Genomic DNA, 21,231 nt, shown 5'->3' on the forward strand with positions numbered 1-21,231 from the left:
AGCTACCTGTCAGCCAGTGTCCCTGCAGGTGCCCCACACACCTGCAGAGCCCCCCGGTCCAGGCACATGGGCGGAGCAGAGGGGGGCTTGTGGGCCTCGTCTTCTGCAGGCATCCCGTGCGTCCTCTCTGGGTGGGGACAGTGGTTCATCCTGAATACGGCTCAGAGTGTCCTTGAGGAAGACACAGGAAGAGAGCTGTTGAGTGTCCTTACAGCAAGAGGGTTCCCCTCCGAGCCGAGCCCAGCCCCAGCGACTCCAGGAGGGAGCCAGATCCCCACTCCCGCTGAGGAAAGCAGAGGGCACGCGGCCTGCCCGTGGCCTTGTGCTCCTGGTCCTGCGGGCCAAACTCCCTCCTGCTAGCACCTCTCTGCTCAGCAGACAATGAGGCGCGGCAGCCCGTTCTCTGGGGAGCTTGTCTGTCCAGCCAAGATGCGTCTGGGCTCCCCAGAGGGGCACCACAGGCTCCCAGGCCCCTCTCCCTCCTCTAGGTCCCATACAGCGGAGGCAGGGGTCTGCCCAGGGGCTCCGGGCGGACCTGTCCCTCAACCGTCAACAAGTCCCCAACGCTGCAGTCGGGTGTCTCCGGGCGGCACCCCCTCCCCCTGGCCTCTCGCAAAAGGCAAGCCCGGTGTGCAGGGAGGAGCCTCCCTGAGCTGGCTCCCACCCTGCAGAGTATTATTTAGGGACAGCTCAGCTCTGACCCACCGTCCACGAGGGGCTGGGGACGAGTCTGGGGAAGACCCCCCTCTGCCACTTCTAGCCAGGTTCTAATGGGTGTTATTTGCCTCCCTCGCTGCCTCTCCCACCAGACCGTGAGTCCTTCAGGCCTTCAACGTGGCTTCACCTGGTCTGCGCCCCCACCTTAGCCTGACACACATTAGGTGCTTAATAAATGTTTGATAGATGGAAAGGCAGAACCTGCAGAAAGACAGGTGCTCAGCACTTACTCAGCAAGCACTTATTAGGCTCTGTGTGTCAGGTGCTATTCTAGGTGAGGGGCGGGGGAAACAGAAGTGAATAGGTAACACCAATCCGTCTCCTTCTCACCTGCCCCCCCCAGCTCCTCACCTGCTCTCAATAGAGAGCATCGACTCCCAGCTAGGCTTCCTTCTCCTCCCCCAGTCCTGCTCGCAGTGCCAGGGAGCCCTCCTGGCATGCACTCTCTCACCTATAAGGCATCCCTTGGCTCCCCCCAGTCTGGGATGAGTTCAATGCTGCAGTGGGGTACTGCAGGCCATCCACGGGCTGCCAGGGGTGCCCCTGATGCACCTCACTCGGGTTTCTGCTCATGGCAGACTCCCTGCCCCTCCCCACCCTGGTTCGTGCCTGCCTCTGCACCTCTGCATATGCTGTTCCTTCTGCCTGGATAGCGTGTCTTCCTAGGAAGGATGTGGGTTGCCTGCACCTCACTCTCTGCCCCTCCCTTCCACACCCCACTCAGCATCGGAGCAATCCCACTGAAACAGAAACAGGATCAGGTGGTTCTCCTGTTTCCAACCTTCGAAGCTTCCCACTGTAAGGAAAGAGAAAACCCCTGCCCAGGGACATTGCCCCCACCCTCATTCTGCTCCTTAAAGGGACCCTGCTCCCCCCTGCGTCAGAGCCCTGCACCCCAAGTGCCTGCTGTCTGCCTCTCTTTCTGCCCCTCTGCCCAGCTAACCGGCTCCCCTCTGGGCTCAGCTTAAAGGCCAAATCCTCAACAAGGCCTTCCCTGGCCCTCCTCCAAATTAAGTCCGCTTTCTCCCTCAAGCATCTCCTCCTGACGCTCTGAGTTTGGGACCTTCCCGTTGTCTGTGTTACGTCCAGCATCTTCACAGACCAGGAATCTCAATCTGGCCACACCGCAGAATCACCCAGAAGCTTGTAACAGTCACAAAGCAGGGCCTCAGCCCACACAGCCCCTGCAGCCAGACGGGCCTGGGCACCAGCATTGTGCTGTGGGCGCCAGGCCCGTTGACCCGTGGTGCCTGGTGCCGCCTCTTGCATTGATCCACCTGCTTCCCGCGTGATCAGAATGAAGCTTTCTGCCAGCATCTTACGGGCACCACTGGAAAGAGGCAGAGAAGGGAAGTGGACGAGAGAGAGGGCAGAAGAGAAAGGGAGCAGGAGAAAGGAATGAGAAGAAGAGGAGGGAACTGGATGGAGAATGGGAGAGACAGAAACTCCGCCTGGGAGCCAGCAGGAGAGCGATAGCAAGGAGGACAAAGGAGCGGGCCAAGGAGAGTTGGAAGGGCAGCATCAAAGACCGGCACTGCTGCACCATTCAATGCTGTTCGGGTTTCCCTCCGATGCCCAAGGTGACTTCAGCTCGGTTCCACAAGTACTTCCTGCGCACCGGTAAGGGACAGGCCCTGTTCTGGAGCTGGGGATGCCACCATGGATAAAACTCACAACCCCTGCCTCGGGGAGGGGACCTGATGGGGAGGAGGGGCCATCCTAGAGGACGATGCTACCCCCCCTTCATGTGACAAGTGACAAAATCACTGCTCAGAGAGGGAGAGTGACTTGTCCGAGATCACAGAGCACACGGGATGGGAGAGCAGAACCAGAGCTCAGGTCTTAAGCTGGATCCGGGCTTTCTCTCACCCTGTCGACCCCTCTCTGCTCCGTCTGGTCAACCCTTCTTGCCCTCCTCTACTCACGGGAGCAGTGACCCCCAATTTCATGGGAATTGAGCTTTCATGTGCAACTATTTTGAAAGATAAGCAAAAAGAAGAACATGAGGAATACAGAGTAATCCAGACACAAACATGATCCATGTGTTAGAATATACCCTTCCGGGCTTTCTTCTTTGCAGAGACATTTAAATTCTTCCAAAAGTCTGTTTCTACAGAATGTCCATTTTTGCTTTGTGCATTTCTCATTTGATGATATCGAAGGATCATCTCCCCACAAGTTCCTCTATAATGTGGTGTTTTATAGCGCCTAATAACCGCTGACATATGGAACGCCTTCACTTACCAAGGCTGTTCCTTCTTATGGGACATTTAGGTAGTTTCCAGTGTTCACCAACTATAAACAGTGCTGAGGTGCCTTTAATATCTGACAAATATTCAGAATAGAACGGAATCTCGAGCTTTCCTGTACTTATTTTGTAACTAACGCATTTGATATCTTTGCGTAAGGCCACTAACCATTCTTATTTCCTTGTACATTACTTGTACCTTTGTGGCTTTGCTACATTTAATTTTTTTGACATCACTGACCTGCGTTTGAAAGCCCTTGAGTACCAAATGTGCAATAGTCACCTCTGCACAGATGCAGAGTGAGCACGGAGGGGGCCGCCTGGGACTTGCCGAACAAGGAGACGATTCTCATAATCGCCACCAGGGGTCGCTCTGCCCACACTGTTGGGGCAGAGAGGCTCCAACAGTGTCAGCATTCCTGATGCTACTGTCACCAGGAGCAGGATCTCAGCTCGGGCACGACAGCCTGACACTGACATTTTTAAGTGTGTGACTTCCCATCTCCCTGCACAAGCCTCCCTCTAGGCCAGGCCACAGTCCCTGGGCTGTCCCCTGCCGCAGCAGTCTACAGACCAAGCCTCCACTGTCTGCACCTATGTCTGTCTCCCCTATAAGCTTTCAAAGAGCGGGGTCATCCTTCCAGCCCCGGTGCCCGCACAGTGCCTGAGACATGGCAGGTACTCAGGGCACGCTCGCTAGAAAGTGGACACATCCGCAGGCAGGCCTTTCTTGTTTTGCAAACCACAGTCCTTTTAAATTTCCTTTCACCCACACCCTGAGCAGAAACCCCCTCCCCAGACACCTCCCCACGCCAGGGTTTGTCCCTGCCGTGGCCTGTTCCTTCAGGGACCTGGGTCCCGACTGATTTGCTCTGGAAACTGGCAAGTGTGTGATCCCAGGCAAGTCATGTGCCTCCCCTGGACTGTGGGGTTGGGTACAAGGATGCAGATCCCTGCCTGGCTACCTCTCAGCACTGATGAGATCCTGTTTGGAAAAGTGTTTGTAAATATGAAGCAAGTAAAACATCTTCCCATGATGATTAACATCACCATAACTCACACCTCGACGCCCGGGGGGTGGGGGCGGACAGGGGCTCCCTGGTGATTTGTAATGGTTTTCTATCTGATGCACACTTCTCCGGGGCTAGACACTGCTCCAGGTTTCCCAGTTTCTAGGCCTTCCTCCAGCACTGCCATTGTGAGGCGGTCCCTTCGCTGGAAGTTTCCATTTGCCATGGACAGTGGAGCAAATATTCACACACCCGTGCAATGTTCTCAGAACTCTGCCTACAATTTCTCAGGTGTTCAATTCTACACCAAGACCCTGAAGGGCACTGGCAGTTTTGTTATCAATAGGCTCCAGCATTTAAATTTGAAATCTCAGCTACACTTCCCACGAGCTAGTAACTGGCTGGCACTTTACATCTCCCCAGCGGCCCTCTCTTGCTCTCTTGCTCTCAAGATGGCCCTTTTCGACTCCAAAATGCTCCAAATCGGGACTGTCACTGCCCTCTGAGAGTAAGACAGAGCCTGGCAGACTGTCACACCCCATGGTCCTGGGTCCAGCCCCCATTCTAAATGCCAGGGCCCTCAGCAGTGACCCACAGACTGTCAGGCCCCTTCCTCAGCCCCACGCCCTGCACTCAGATGGTTTGGTCATCCTGTGCAGGCAGGGGTCTGTCTTGGGCACTTTCCAGCCCCTATACCCAGCTAAAGCCCAAGCCAAGCGTAGGCACCAAGTGAGCACCCATGAGATGCTAATTACTAAGCCCCTGACCAGTATGCACTGGAGGGGCACCACGAGCCCCACCACTTTGTATCTCTGTGACCCTGGGCAGGTCATGAGCCTCTCTGTGCCCCTACTTCCTCATCTGTGAAATGAGAATAAAATAGCACCTCCCTCCGAAGATTGTGGATGGGCTAAATCAGTGACAGATACAGAGCCCAGAAAACAGTGTCTTGGCACAAAGATGCTCTAGTGAGTGTTGAGGATCGTCGGCATCCACCCATGCAAAGCTGGAGAAGGAGCACATGTTCCTACCATCAAGGAACTGGAACCCACAGTTTACCACCATGCGGGTCTTCATAACTGTCATCCAGAGGGACACTTGTCACGGGTTGAATGGTGTCCCCCAGAATTCCCAAGTTAAGGCCTTAATCTCCAGAATCTCAGAATGTGACCTGATTTGGAAATGGGGTCTTTGCAGATGCAGTTAGTTACGATGAGGTCCATTCATGTGACCAGTGTCCTTATGAAAAGGGGACACTGGGCACAGAGATAGATGTGCAGACAGGGAAGACACAGAAACAAGATGGCTTCCACCAGCCCAGGAGAGAGGCTGGAACAGACCCTCCCTCACAATCTCAGAGAGAACCAATCCTGCCGACACCCTGACTTTGGACTTCAAGTTCCAGAACTGCTGTTCAAACCACTCGGCTCATGGTCCTTCATTACAGCAGCCCCAATAAATGACAATTTCCATCTACACACAATTTATTTTCCAGAATTACAATAAGGTGCCAATACTAAATGTACACTGGTTTCCTTTTATCTGATGGATAGAACGGAGGAAGAATGAATAGATCACGCAGAAGAGAAACAAGAGCATAAAGTAATTTTTTTAAATGGCCACAGGGAAACTCATTATTAATATGATCTAAGCAGAGAGACACCATAGAGCATTTAAAATTCTAGTTAATTTGAAATAGATTTATCTTACCCAAAGAAAAATTTGACTTTTTTTTTTGTTAGTTTGTTTAACTAGTAGTCTTCTTTGGGTAAGGTTGCTCACTGATTGCTCCTTAAATGTAAACTGACCTGGTGGAAAGAAGCAGGATCTTGATCTCTTGGGAGGGGCTGAGTTAACTCTCTCTTTTCAGGAAGGCAGGCTGGTGCAGGAGAAACAGAGCACTTTGGACTCGCATCAAATCTGGATCAAGTTCCAGTTCTGTTCCCTACTAGCTGTGTGACAACAGATCAATGCACTACCTCTCTGAGCCTCGATTTCCTTACATGCGGGGTGGGGATACTAACAGTGCCCACCTCATAGTCTCCTTGAGCATTAAATGCAATAATGCCTTTGAAAACCCCCAGGAGGGTGCTGAGCACAGAGCAGGAATATCTTAAACGTAAGTTTTTACTCTTCTGTCAGTCAAATGAATAAATAAATGTCCAATCTGCCTTTGCTTGCAATCTTAAGAAACTTGCCCAAGGTCACACAGCTAATAAATAAGAGAACCAGAAGGGGACCCAACCCTGTGTGTTTTCCGCTGCTAGTCTTGGGGACCTTCTGTGTGCTGATGGTGTGGGCTACAAAGACCCATCAGACACAGACCCTGCCCTCAAGGAGCTCACAGTCTAACGGAGGAGAAATGAAGATGCACATACAGCACTGTCAGCAGGGAACCATCCCCACCTTTGGGGCTGTGCAGGAGGTGGAAGAGGGGTCATCACCTTCGAAGGAGGGGATGGATTGGGAAGACTTCCCGGGCACATGGCAGTTACACAATAGTGCACACCCAAAGGGGCTCATCTGGCACGGGGCCTGGCACACAGCAGGGACTCTAACTGCTGGAGAGATGGATGGACAGGAGGGAGCAGATGATAAGGGGTAAAGGGTAGCTGGCTGGCTCCCTGTAGAGTGGCTGGATGGAGGGATTAGACGGGCAGGTGGTAGGGTGAACGAGATGGTGGAGGGTAGGGAGACAAACGGATGGATGTGCAAACAAGTGGGTGGTCCGTGGGTGGACAGGTGGATGGGTGGATGAGAAGGTGGACAGATGGCTAGTGGGGTGACTGCGCTGAAGGATGGGTAGATGAAGGTGTATGACTAGCTGTGCATCTAGGTGGGTAGGTGACTGATGGAATCAGGACGGATGGATGGGGCTGCTAGGCTGGATGAGTGGATGAAGAGGAAGACTAGGGAATGAAAGAGCTGGTGACTTAACACGTGGCTGTAGGCTAAAGTTAGAAAAAAATCAAAAAGTCACTCGTGCCCCGGGTTGCGGCCACTTACCCGGCTGCAGTGACCGGCAGGGGCGGCACTGTGCGCTCTCTCCCCCGGGGCCTGGGCCCCCAGGGCCTCGCGCAGGCTCTGGTTTTGCCGGGCGAGGTCCTCCACCTGGCCCTGCAGGCCGATCTCCGACAGCTTGAGCTCATAGATGCAGCAGCGCAGATCCTCCAGCTGCCCGCGGAGCCGGCGCTCTGTGGCGCGGTGGTCCCGAAGCCGGCGCGCAGCCTCGTCCTGCTCGCGCTCGCCACGCTCGGCCCGCGTCTGCAGGGCGCGCCGCTCCGCGGCCTCCCCGGGGTCGCCCCGGGGGCCGGTCCGGCCGAGGGGGCGAGGGCGGGGGCTGCCCGGGGCCGGGGCGTCCAGCTCAGCCAGCAAGAGGCCAGCCGCGCGACAGAGGCGCCGCACGTCCCGCTCCAGCCGCTGCACCTGCTCCCGCAGGCCGCGCTCCTGCTCGCGCAACAGGCCCAGCTGGAGCCGCTGGGTCCGCCGGCCCCGCTCCAGGGCCGCCGCCTGCCGACCCAGCGCCTCGTCCTTGCGCCGCAGCCGCTCCCGCAGCCGCCGGGCCGCGCGCTCCTTCTCCAGAACCTACAAGTTGGCGGTGGATGAGGGCGTCAGGAAGCCAGCCCCGGGACACACCGTCGCTCACACTGTCTTTATTTTAAACTTCCATATTTTGTGCATGGGTTTTTTTTTTTTCGTGCATTAATTTTTGCATTAAAATATTGCATCAAATATTATTTATTTCATTACTGAGTTTTTTGGCGCCCACGCAGATTTTGCAGGGGAGGAGTGCCTCCCCACCTCACCCTCCTAGGAGCCCTGCACACCGGGAGGGAGCTCCCTGGGTCCTTGCAAGGAAACTGTGTGCTGGGCCGCGGGGGCATCAGCTGGTGCACACCGAGAGGGCCGCACCAGTGGTTTCAATACTGAATACCTCCACACCAGTTTGTAAAGAACTGTGACCTGGACCCACCTGAGTTTCCCCATGTCCACCCAGGACCTTCCAGATCTCTCCATTTCCCTAGCCCTAAAGGGTTAATGCCTGGCCCTGAAAAGGTCAGTCGGCCCTGGCTTCTGGCTGATGAGACACGGCACGCAGCTGTTCCTTATTGTGCCTACCCCCAAGCACTGGGCACTGTCACTAACCCCTTGGGACGCTCAGAAGCGGTTAGCACAATATCACTGTGCGACAGGTCACTATGGCCAGGATTCGAACCTCCATGTATCTGGCTCAAGGTTTTTTCCCCAGGTCTGGACAACACATCTCTTTGTTCTTGGACCCAGCCCTCTGCCAGCCCTGGAGCTGTAAGCGGGACCGGGGTGACCCGGCCAGGGTGAAAACGGGAGTCCTTGCCCAATTTCCACGAGGGTGGCACTGTCTCCATGTTAAGCTCTGTCTCAGCCCCTAGTGTGTGCCGAGAGCTGGCCGCTGCTGTGGCCCAGCTTACAGAAGAGAGCACAGAGCACAGTGGAAGAGGTAAGCCCGGGGACAGCTCAGCAGACTGGGTCTGACAGCTTGCTCTTGGGGGATGTGGGGCAGGTGAAGCTGCAGCCTGGCAGGAAAACCGCACCCAGCTATCCCGGAATCAGCTCCATCACCCGACTGGTCCGTCTTTATCGGCTTTCAGAACGACCACAGGTCACTACAGAAACGAGGTCGCTTTGCATATGCAAATGCTTCCTTGGGAACAGGACAAGAGGTGGCAAATAGCAGGTACACAAGGCAGAAAAAACTCATCCATGTGCTCCTAGAAAACTTGCTCTGAAACGTGGACATCACTAGAGGTTCAGGGCTGTAGCTGGGCTAAGTGGTCTCGGAGGGACCCTGAGCAGGCACCCCCACCCCTCTGAACTTGTGCCCCTCATCTGGAAGTGGGGTTTCCTGATAGGTCTTCCCAGGAGTGTATAGATCACATGACACGCTAATAAGGACACGCGTTCCGAAGACACCACAGCGTCCTACAGACCTGCTGGTCCCACGGTGCCTCTGAGCCCCCTGACAGCATTGTCCCTGCTCCCACCCTCGTCCTGTGTCTCCCAGCCACACTGGGAACATCTCGTGACCGCAAGGGGCTGTGGCTGAGGCCCCTTGGAAATCCTACATGGATATAGGGCACGGCCCAACACATCTTTATTGAAGTATTTTCCAGAGAGAGGTGACATCCTTCGAGGTGGGATCCCATACAACGCCCCTACCTCCTCTCGGGACACCGACGAGAGCATGCTGTGGGGGCGGAGGACATTGACGGTACTTTCTGCAGCCGGACTTCAGTGCAGAGGGGAGGATGCACTTGCATGTCTCCCCTGGGGTCTCGAAGACGAATTTCAATTTAAATGAGCTCCTTATCTTTCCACGCGCTCCACATCCTGTCTCTGTTCACCCCTTTCCTGCTGTTTTGACTGCTCCCCACTCTGAGAAAATACTTTCCCCCCGTGTCCCATGACACGCACACATGTGCCATGGAAACAGAAGTTTCATGAAACAACACTCCTTGTATGCTAATGCCCTTTATTTCCTAGTTGGTTCCGTTTTTAAGATGCTGGTTGCAACACGGAACTCGTCTCACAACCCTCAAGCGGGCGTCCACCTGCGGTTTGATGGTCGCTGTTGGGCTGTCCAGGGGGGTGGGGCGGGTGAGGCTCTGAGAGCCGCATGCAGCCGTCCTGGGAGCCTGTCGTTTCTGCATCTGCAGTATTCCCCAAGTGTGCCCTACCTCCAGCCTTCATCATCTCCCCTGGAATCTTGCAATAAAGGCTAATATTTACGAAAGCAGCTGGTATTATTTACTGTTACTGTTGTGAGTGTTTTACACGTACCAACTCAATTAGCCCACACAACGACCCCAGTTGGTTGGTACTATATCATTCCCATTTCACAGAAGAGGAAACTGAGACCCAGAAAGGCTAAATCACTTGCCCCAGGTCACACAGCCAGGCAGTGTCAGAGTCAGGGTTTGGCACCACTCACTGCTTGTCCAAAGCACTAACTTGTCCCCGTGCCTCCACCATCTCTCCCTCTCTCCCTCTCTCTCTCTTTCTCTTGCCCAGGCAATTAGAATAATTTCCCCAAAACCCTGTCCTGAGCCTCTCCTGCTAAAGTCCCCTAAAGCCTGCTCCTTATTGCAGTCAATATTTGGTCCACAACGTGGTCCTGGCAACCTGGCCCCTCTGGGAAGCCTCCTGTCTCGCCAATGCCCTCTCTATGGCCGCACCCTCTGCTCTGGCTCCAGTATGTTCTCCCACACTCCTGTGCCTGTGCACAGGCTGTTGTCCACACCTCACACGCCCTTCCCGTGAGGGCCAACTCAGTTGGCTCGGTTCTCTGTAGCTCCCCTCTACCCTGACTCCATGCACACACACTGTGCCTGCACCATCCCCCCTGGCACCTGGCATCCAACTGGGGAGTTACTTGTCTCCTATCCACGTCCCCACCTGCATGCCGGCTCCTGAGAGCAGGGACCCTACATCAGTCATCAGCTTATCCCTAAGCCCGAGCTGGCTTCCCTGGGGCCAGGCACAAGGGCCACAGAAATGAACCTCTGACCAAAGCTCCCAGTGAGGGCACGACTCCTGCAGGTCACCCAATGCTCTCACTGACCCCCTTCCCCCGCAGCGGATCCCAGCCGGAACCCTGGTGAGCCAGGCAGGGCGGGATGCGGATCCCATTGGATGGAGCGGCTGAGGCCCTTGCCCCAGGCGCCACAGCCCCGGCCTGCACCGTTGGAATCAAGACCCCTCTAAGCCCCCTGGCTGGGATTTCCCAGCACCCCCCCACCACTACCCACCATTGTCTTTGCTCAGCTGCAGCTGCCGCCTCCTCCAAACACATGGGGCTACCCTGCTGGGTCAGGAAACAAGTTCTGGAAAGAGGGGACATGGTACCTGGCTGGCCAGCTCCCCCAGCAAGGCTTGCAGCTTCTCCTGGGCTTGGACAGCGGCGCTCCTTTCCTGTGCCATGTGGGCGCTCAGCTGCTCCACCGTCCGGAGGAGGTGTCTTTCGGAGAGCTCCAGCTCCTGGATTCTGCAGCATTGAAGCAGGAAGGTGCTTGCTTACTCAGGAGGCAGTAAACACGGCCTAAGACTTTCACTGACACTGAGGCCAACCTTTTTTTTTTTTTTTTTGGTTCATTTGGCCAATTTGAAATTCTGACAAAATCACATTTTGTGAAACATTCATACATATGTAAGATGATTTAGAATACTTCAGAGGTATCTATGGAATAATAATGCACGATGCGTCAGGAATCTTAAAGACTGTTCTCCCTAAACCGGTAATCCCAAGTTCAGGTGATACCAACAAAGAACTGAGCCAGAGACACGTGACCTAAGAGCTTCATCTGTATTGTTTCAATCAAGCCTCATATTACCAGCTTGCAGGTGAGTTCCCTTACCCTTACTTAACACACCAGAAAACTGAGAATCAGAGAGGCCAGGCAACTTGCCCGAGATCACACAGCATTCTAGATCCCAGACCATCTGACTCCTGAACTCATACTTTTAACCCTATGTTCCATTGCCTCCCATCTGAGCTACACTCTTTCGAATCTCTTCCAAGGAAATGATTGAAATTCAGAAAAAAGTTTCTGCAATTAAAATCACTAATCTTTGTTATTACTTACAGAAAAGAGAAGGTGGAAGCAGCCTCATAGTTAGGGACGGCCAAGCCACATGAAGCCTTTTCTTATCCTGGGGGAATGTTGAGCACACCTTCACTCCTCTGCCCGAGCCCACGCAGGGGGGCCCGCTCCCCCAAGACACACTCTGCCTCCCTGGGTCAGGCCCTAGCTCTGCTTCCTGACTCTGCCACCAACCAGCCATGAGGCCTTCACTGGGCTTGCTCCCCACCCTGGCCCATAGTCTCCCTATCTGTAAAATAGAGGTCATTGTACCTAGCTCGGAGCGTTATTGTGGAGATTGAATGAAACGTTGCATGATGATCAATAATAAGGCCAAGAGTCTTCTCTCTCGCTCTAGTTCTGAGGCCCTGGGGAATACTCGTGTAAGTGACAGAAGGAAGCGTGCCTCTTGTGATCAAGTTCCTTCTAAACTGAACCAAGGAGTGGCCCCAGGTTATAAACCCCAGGTTTATAAGCAAGCTGAGCACCTGCTTGCTTATAAAACATGGTGATATCTGAAAGGGACAAGAAAAGCCTCTCTTTTCAGTTTTTGAGATCAACTGAAAACACTAAATAGGAAACAACATTTAACTCTGGTATTATCCCTATATTGGAAGCAGGAAATGACTAATCGCTGTGGCAGATTGAATATTGGCCCCCAAATATATCCAGGCTCTAATCCCTGGCACCCACGAATATTGCTTGAAATGCAAGAGACTGTAGATGTGACTTAGAGACCTGAAGATGGGGAGATGCCCCGGGCCACCTGGGTGGGCCCTGCCTGCCATCACTGGTGTGGGCATTTGACACGGAAGGTGAAGGCCAAGTGAGCCCTGAAGCCAGATGTTACCCTGCTGGCTCTGCAGGTGGAGGGAGCAGCCAGGAGCCAAGGAATGCATCTGTCCATGCTGGAAAAGACAAGGAAACATCCCCCTACAGTCTCGGGCAAGAGCACGCCTGCCCCCACCCCTCGTCCCCGACAACCTTGGCGTTAGCCTCGGGATGCCGCTTTAGGACTCTGGCCTCCAGCACTATAAGACAATGCACGTATGTTGCTTTAAGCCACCGAGTTTGCAGTATTTTGTTTTCACAGCCCTCGGGAACTGATGTGCTCACAAATAGGAAATAGACGATGAGGTACCATCTTTCACGGATTAACGACCAGTTAAACAAACATTAATAGGCAGTGCTGCAGAGTGCTATGAAGCTGGGAGACCCCACCAGGGCAGCAGGAGAAATGGCTGGCTGCCATCACCACCCTGGGAGGGCCGCCTGGGTTCAAGTCCCAGCCCCCTGACATGGCTGGATGTGTGGGTAACCGTGGAGAGGTCACTTAACTGCCCTGCGCCTTCCTTTCCCCATCTATAAATTGAGAATAACACTATCATCTGATTTGGGTATTGTTTTCAGGATTAAATACATGAATATGTAAACAAACATGTAAACCATGCCTGGAACCAAGTAAACTACTCAAGTGTAGAGCTACTGATAAATCTGTGGCATTTAGGTTGGGGATGAATATGCATGATTGCTAGGGTAGTGAAGGTGGGAGTGGGTTTTCTTTCTCAAATTTCTAACTACACTGTTTATTCTTTTTATCATAAGTACTTTTTTAAAGATTTTTATTTATTTCGGGGGAGGGAGGAGCAGAGGGAGAAAGAAACTCAAGCAGATGCTGTGCTGAGCAGAGAGCCCCACGTGGGGCTTGATCCCACGACCCTGGGATCACAACCTGAGCTGAAACTGAGAGTCAGGCGCTTAACCAACTGCACCACCCAGGCGCCCCATAATAAATACTTTAGAATTTTAACTCTTTCGCCAAAGTGAACCCCAATGTACCCTACTAACATTTACCTTACCCTGGCGAGATGACACCCACGGTGAAATTAACCCATGTGCGTTCAAACCCTGGCTTCCCCTCTTAGTGACCCTGGATAACACAGTCCATCCTCCCCGCCCCAGCTCCCCTCATGCAGGGTGCTGTGGCCCACCTTCCGAGAACAGAGGACACAGCCCACATTTCCCCACAGGCAGGTCCAGGATGCTCCCTTTGAGCGGCCTCACCCCGGGCCCCAGCCCCAGAGGCCCCCTCTCCTCCATTGCTCATGGTGCCCCTAGGGCTCTCCTTGCACAGAGGGGTCTCCTTTGGTAAGTTTCCCACCATTTTCTCCGGGCTCGATGACTTTCTGGTTTTTGCTGCCAATCTTTCCAGAGAAAGATTTGAAACCACAACCACGTGGGGTTACAGTTCAGCTCTCTCCAGGGCTGGGAGGGCCCTACCTTCCCTGGGTCGCAACCCCCAGGATTTATGTTATGGGCTGATTTGTGTCCCCTCAAATTCATATATTGAAAGCCTACCCTCCAGGACGGACCTCAGAATGTGACTGTATTTGGAGACGGGGCCTTTACAAAGGTAGTTGAGTTAAAATGGGGTCATCTGGGTGGGCCCTGATCCAATCTGATGGGGGTCCTTCCAAGACCAGGAGACTAGGACACAGACACGCACAGAGGGACGACCACACGAGGACACAGAGGGACGGCCACGCGAGGACACAGAGGGACAGCCACGCGAGGACACAGAGGGACGACCACGCGAGGACACAGAGGGACGGCCACGCGAGGACACAGAGGGACGACCACGCGAGGACACAGAGGGACGGCCACGCGAGGACACAGAGGGACGGCCACGCGAGGACACAGAGGGACGGCCACGCGAGGACACAGAGGGACGGCCACGCGAGGACAGAGGGACGACCACGCGAGGACACAGAGGGACGGCCACGCGAGGACACAGAGGGACGGCCACGCGAGGACACAGAGGGACGACCACGCGAGGACACGGGGAGAAGGCAGCTGTCCACACCCCACGGAGAGAGGCCTCAGAAGGAACCAACCTGCCCACACCTTGAACTTGGACTTCCAGCCTCTGGGACTGTGAGATAGTACAGTTCTGTTAAGTCCCCCAGTCTGTGGTACTCTGTTAAAGCAGCCCGAGCACACTGACATAACTCAGCACATGACTCTGGGGTGGGCTAGAGCAGGCGGTAGAATGAGTGAGAATGAATGAATGAATGGGGAATGAATGAATGAATGGACAATCACATAAAGTAACAAAACAACTTTTCTGATGTGTGAATTTCTTCCTGTAAAAAGTCTTACAAAGAGGAAAAAAGATAAAAACCACATGTAGATACACATTTAATGACTTGCCTTTATTAAAATGAAGGAAAATACAAAAAATGATGAAGTCCCAGACAAATCCAAGACACTTGGCTGCTGGGATGGTGGTAAGGCTGTCTGGATGGATCCCAGGCATTACCGTTCTGCGTTTCCACGCTGGATTTCTCCCCTGACATGCATGCAGGGCCCCGCCTCACTCTGCTGGCCTCAGTATCAGATAACGGTCATGAAAGAGCGCGGGCTTGGAGGAGGACCTGGGCTCACATGCCAACCTCCGGACCCCATCGCTTCCACCAGGAGAACAGTACCCAGGCCAGGAAGGTCAGCAGTGAGAAAGAAGCACAGAGAGTCTGCTGTAAGGACGGAAGAGCTAAAAGGCCAGACAGAAAGGACTGGCAACCCAGAGATAAGCCACTGCCAGGCGCCCCTCCTGCCCCTGCGGCCCGTGGGACACACAGGGAGGGGGCGGTGATACTGGGCCCAGGAGCCAGCCACCAGGCGGGGAGGACCAGAGAGGAGCCCGAAAGCATGGCTGGGTCGCTGTGGGATGTCACCCCTGGCAGGAGAGGGGAAACCGTGGTCTCTCCCTTCCTCCTCTCTTTGGTGCCTTCCATTGGCTGGGCCCCCATGGAAGCTGGAGCTCGGGAGCCTGGGACACGTTGCGGACTCAGCCCCTGAGCTGCGCAGCAGAGGACGGGACAGGACAGAGGAGGAACCAGAGGTGGGGCTGCCCCGGGCATCCACGTCCTCAGCCGCAGAAGCGACTCAACACACTGATCGAACCCCATTAGGATGCCCAGGATTCACTAAATACACCAAGAAGAGGTGCAAACACTGTATTTACCTGCTCCTCAGCCCAGCCTCGGACATCACGTACTCGTCCACAGTGGCCAAGAGCTTTCGCTCGGAGGATTCCAGCTGCTTCCTGAGCGCGCCCGTACCCACGTCTGGGCTTCCGGCTGCTCTGCCCGCAGGACGGCCCCGCTCCTCACCGCTGTCCTCTGCGTCCTGAAATACCCAGCGAGTGTCGATCTTCGCATCAACGTTCATTACGTCAAACCCATCCCTGCTGGGCGCTCTGACAACGCAGCTGAAGCTCTTCTCGGTCCGTCCCGCAGCTGTGGGCTCCAACCCGTGCAACGCTCCCGCCTCAGGACGTCGTGACATCAAGTGGATTTGCAACACTGACTCTCTGGAGATCCCGAGATGTCTGCAGGGCCTTCAGATCGTGCAGCATACCCTTTGAGGAGGGCAAGAAGAGGTGAATTATTCACAAGTGGGCCTTGGGTTTCATTCACACGCGTCATACAATACGAACGAACGCCTCTCGGTTTACAAGCGGGCATGCCAGGACGCACCCAAAGCAAGAAAACATCGCAGAAAAGTCACTTGGAATTTAATGCTTAATGATGTGCACAGAGAGGTAGGATGAAATTTCCAGGCAGCACCATCAGAAATATAAATTCTCAGCGGTGCAGCTCAAGTTTCACCCTCCTGTGTGAGTGAATTCGCTCTATGCCTCCTGAGGACAGGAAACATTAATCAGGGACCTAGGTCTAGCGCTGCACTCTGCGTGTCGCCCGAGATCTCAGTCACGTCACCCTAGCTGGTCCAACTGTGCTGGTAACCCTAGGAGGTGAGCATTGTCATACCCATTTTGTAGATGGTGAGACAGAGGCTCACTTCCTAAGTAATCCTAGGAAGTGGGCATTATCAGACCCATTTTGTAGAAGGTGAGACAGAGGCTCCAGAAGGTGCAGGAGCTTGTCCAGGCCTCACACAGGAGAAGTGCTAGAATCAGGATTCAAACCTGGGTCTGAATCCAAAACCCAGGAGGTGAGAACTGACTGCATCACAACCCCGGCAGGAGCAAACATGTCCTGTGGGAGGGAGCCAGGGGCTGGAGGGACTGCAGCTGACAGAGGCGGGCACAGGATTCTGCCAGGCGGGGGCGGCCTGGGGGTCCCAGACCCATGGCAGCGTCAGGACAGATGAAGGGAGTGGCCGGCCCTGTGGGTGCTCAGACGGGAAATGAGGAAGGACAGACGGCGGCTTAGGGCCATGTCCGTGTGGACCTTGAGCTCCAGGGCAAAGACTTTGGCATATCTCTGGGCCACCGGGCGGGGGGGGGGGGTGTCCTGGGAGTGTTTAGAGGCAGGAGGGCCTGGTCAGATATTGCTTTAAGGACGGAGCCCTCTGGGGCATGCAGGAGGTGACAGGGTAAGCCTTTTGCCAGCTTTCTGACCCAGGGATGTCTCTCTGAAGTGCCTGGGGACCATCTCTGTGGAATGCAAACATCCAAGGAAAATACAACCCTGTCTCCCAGGTCCTGTCGGAGGTGAGGGGCCTAACTTCAGGGGATGCCTGGCTCCACGCCCCAAAGCCACCCTGTCCTAAAGACAAGAAAAGTTTTGTTCTCCTTTGTATAAAAAGAAAAATAAAAAGAGATGAAAATTGAGAGGAAGGCAAACCATAAGAGACACTGTTAACTCTAGGAAACAAACTGAGGGTTGCTGGAGGGGGATGGGGTAACCGAGCATCAGGCATTAAGGGGGTCACGTGATGTGATGGGCACTCGGTGTGATATACAACTGATGAATCACTAAATTCTACCTCTGAAACTAAAACCACAAAAAAACCCAAATTAACAAATACAGAGGGTCACCCCAATGGCAAGGTGAATTTAGGGTGACCTAGGCATAACAGATGGTGCTGTCAAGTCCTCTTATTGGAAAACTGATCACTATTATCCTGAGGACATGTACAGAATGGATTGTGGCTGCTTGGCTAATAAAGGGGTGAGATTTCTTTCTGTCTCTGCAAATCTCTGAGCAGAGCACCTAGGATGTGCATCACATTCTGGTTTGATGCTCATTCAAGAATAAACATGCTTCCTTTCTTATCTACCTCCATGGAGAGGTCTTCTGGGTTGGGGAAAGGTTTTTAATTACACTGCTCCAGCAGTGGCCGGTGTGCTGGGGTGACCCACAGAGCTTGCGACAGACATGGAGGCAGCAGGGTCGGGTGGCGGCTGAGAGGGGGTGTAGTCAGGTGCCTGGACCACACTGCATGGGATTGAATCTCATTTCTATTCTCAGAATCCAGGGAAATTACTTAACTGCTGGGTATAGTCTGGGGGGGCATAGTTTGGAGTCTGCAGAAGCCCCCAAGAGCTCTTAGACAACCTCAGGGAGGAGCACCCCCAAATTGGCAGGCCTTTAGCAGGTTCTGGTTAAGTGTGAGAAAACTGGCAAAAACAAACATGTCATTGTTTGTACTGGGACCATCGGGCAGGATTCCATGGGTCACAAACTGGCCATGGAAGGTGAGGGAAAAGCTGGAGCCAGAAGGGACCGTGAGACTTTCTGCCCACAGGATGGAAGGAGGGGAAGGAGCGCCGGTGGGAGGAAAACCAATGAATTTGCTCAGACGGGCGTTGAGCTCACGCCGAAGCACCGTGTTCATCTCTCCAAGGTAACCCTGACAAGGAACAGCGGACGCAGTGCCCCTGCAGCCAGCTCCCTCCCCCACAGGGCCTCAAACTGTGGCCAGGTGCCGGCAGTAAATCTCGGGCCTTTCGGGTGAACTAAGCATCCATGCAGCACACAGGCCCCCCACCCGTTTGCATTTCACAGAAGTCGAGCTCAGGATGCGCCGCGGAGGGCAAACACACCCGTGAGCATCGGCAACCAAAGTGAAGTGGGGCCAGCAGCCAAGTCCTCGTGCTGTACGTGGACCCCCTCGTCCCAGCTTGACTGGGACTTACCCCACTTTCAAACTGGAAGTCCCACATCCCAGACAAACGGGGATGGCTTGTCAGCCTGCGTTGCTGGTCTCCTGGCCCACAGCGCTGCCAGAACGGCGGGGACAGAACACAGGGGTGACCCCGGGCTTCCCTGCCCAGCTCCGCACGGGTTGTCGCTGGCCATGGAGGAGCCAGGAATGAGGGGGAGGGGCTTCCCCATGTGCCAGCAACTTGCCAGGGCTCTCTCCCTTCAGCCTGCCAGCAGATCTGTGAGGAGGGGGGTGGGAAAGGGTAGACCCAACCCTTCTTCCCACACGAGACACTGATCGGGGGTTCAGCTGACCTCGTAGCTCTGCTGCCCTGGGAGCCACACCCGCGGGGGACGTTGTGCTACGAGGCAGCCACGAGGGGTGTACACCCCCTCCTGCAAGCGGAGGGCTGTGATGGAGTCTGGGTACACGTCTGCTGGGCCACCAGAGCTCCGGGGTCCCCTGATTACAATGGCTCTTGGAACCAGGCCTGTCCCTGGCAGGGACCTTGGAAGCAATGCCCGGGACGGTCACAAGAAACACTAGCTCCTGCCGGGGGACTTCAGGTTTCTAAGCCAGGGCTGCTCCCATACCTGCTGGTGTGGGTCTCACTCCTTTGCACCTGCACTGTCTCAGAGAACGGCTCCTGGTCCCCCAGGGGTCAGGTGGTCTCCTTCGCCAACAAGTCCCACCAAGGGAGCCATGGGTGCTGCCTGTCACATCTCCTGCCAGGAGAGAATCCTGCAGGTCTGTCTAGTTATGCCCCATGGAGACAAGAGGCAAGGTGTTGCATGGAAACCATCACCCCCATCCCACGGAGAAGAAGTTAAGACTCAGAGCAGCAGGTACTTTGCGAATGTCTGCTGCGGGAAAGGGGCCAGGCTGGGAGTGGACCCAGATGGGTCTGACTTCAAAGCCAACAGCATTCCTGCCCTGTTGTCTGAGTGGGAGAGCCGAGCAGACAGAAGAACGCGGGCAGGAGGGCATGAGGACCACCCCCCTGGATGCTCCTGCAGTGGGGAGAGGCTGGGCACTCGGTGCCTCAGAAATGCTTCCCAGAGACCTGTGTGCACCTCCGGACTTTTGTCGACTAAGTTAGCAAAGCAATGGCTCTCTGTGCTGCCTGAGCTCCCAGGGGAAGCGGATGGGCGTTCATTTTCACTCACTGCATGGTTCCACGCTCCCTTTGCTACCCAGGATGCTCAGCTGTCTGTCTTCAAGCAAAGACATGAGTTCATTCCCATTTGGATACCAAATGTTGGTAAGTCGTGGCAGGTGGCCCCTGTCACCTGCTCAGAGTCCTGCTCACTCGCTTGCACACCAGGTGTGGCAGGTGCTTTGGGTTTAGATTGCAACAGAGAATGGCCACTTCTCAGCTGTCCTGGTGTGCGTTTGCTTAGAGCGCCCCCCTGCCCCAATTCTTTGATTTGGTTTGGACATCCCGCCCCCTCTGGCTGGGGCACCCCTTCTGTGCCCACTGCAACATCCTTCTCCATCCTTGGGTTTGCCCTTCGGAGAACTTCCAGCTCCTCTGCTGGGCTCCCATCTCCGTGGGTCCCCTCGGTGGCCTCAGTCTCAGTCACTTGGTTTTCTCCCGGGGTTCTTCTTACTAGAAATCCCAGGGTTGCTCTCAAAGCCCAGCAAACACAGAGCAGTGAATCTTCCCATCCTTGGGATCAGCCCGATCCCTGATGGTCCTCCTAGGGCACTCATCCTCTCCTTCACACGTTCCGTTTCACTTCATCCCTCCTAATTCCACATGTCTTCTTCCAGAAGTTTAGGAGAGAACGGTCATGTGAGCAGGGGCTTCTTCTGCAGACGCTCGCCCACCTACCCCACTCGCCCTAGGATAACAGCAGCAGCAACACCCCCAAGTCACTTCCCTTCCGAGGGGCTCCCTCTGGAGCCAACTCTCACCAGCTCCTGCCTGCCCTCCTTGGCTGCCCCACTCCATCTTCTAGGAGGTTCCATTCAGGGGCCCGTGTCCTGAGATCAGGAAGGGCTCCTTCCTCCATGACTGTGAGAGCAGCACTGGGGTCAGAGGGAGGCTCGTTCCCCATGGACGTGCCACAGAACACTCCACCTTCCAGCATTTTCCCTCCGCAGCGCCTTGCAAATTACAACCAAGATGAAAGACAGCCTGGGACTGGTGTAGTCTGTGTCCACCTTCTCAGTCCCCACTCTGCATGGCCCCAGGGACAGTCATGCTCTGCGACTGTTGCCGTGTCACACCCACAAGAGTGAAGGAGCTTGTGGCTTCTTTCTTGGAAATCTGAGGCCCTTGGATCCACCCTCCACAATGGGCGAGCCTCCAGCCCCTCGTCAGAGTCCTGCTCACTCGCTCGCTCTCTCTCCCTCCCTCCCTCCCTGGTCGCCACCTGCTGGATCAGCTGCATGGGGATCTGAAGGGATTTGCTGACCAGGGTTTGAATTTGGGTTCAGGTCACAAGGACATTTGCAAGTCACTCTGGCTGACAGATTCCGGGCTACATGAAGCACAGTTCATGGAGACATATGTACATAGGTCTGGTCCAGCTGGTCACACCCCTGTGGCCAGGGGAGGCATGCACCACAGGGACAAGGAGTCCGGCCTGGTCCCTGACAGTGCAGTGGCCCTCCAGTGACTCAGTTTCTAGTAATTGCACTTAGTTTCCTGGTATTCAGGTCTCTGCCCCTCGGGCTTTGA

General features: G+C 54.7%; 1 protein-coding gene across 1 annotated transcript in view; it reads right to left on the reverse strand.

Moving 5' to 3' along the window:
- CUNH4orf50 (chromosome unknown C4orf50 homolog) overlaps positions 1-19,238 on the reverse strand; it is a 64,296-nt gene extending 45,058 nt beyond the window's left edge. Inside the window, exons 1-4 of the mRNA XM_028089830.2 lie at positions 19,139-19,238; positions 15,616-16,011; positions 10,858-10,996; positions 6,982-7,560 (exon numbers count right to left, since the gene is read on the reverse strand). Of these exons, the coding sequence (XP_027945631.1) occupies positions 6,982-7,560; positions 10,858-10,996; positions 15,616-15,938 (1,041 nt within the window). The 5' untranslated portion in view covers positions 15,939-16,011; positions 19,139-19,238. The remainder of the gene's footprint in view (positions 1-6,981; positions 7,561-10,857; positions 10,997-15,615; positions 16,012-19,138) is intronic.
- Positions 19,239-21,231: the final 1,993 nt, after the last annotated feature.

The sequence above is a fragment of the Eumetopias jubatus genome, unplaced genomic scaffold (assembly GCF_037043125.1).
Source record: "Eumetopias jubatus isolate StellerSeaLion01/CBP00866 unplaced genomic scaffold, mEumJub1_p1.0 scaffold_2, whole genome shotgun sequence".
Taxonomy (NCBI): domain Eukaryota; kingdom Metazoa; phylum Chordata; class Mammalia; order Carnivora; family Otariidae; genus Eumetopias; species Eumetopias jubatus.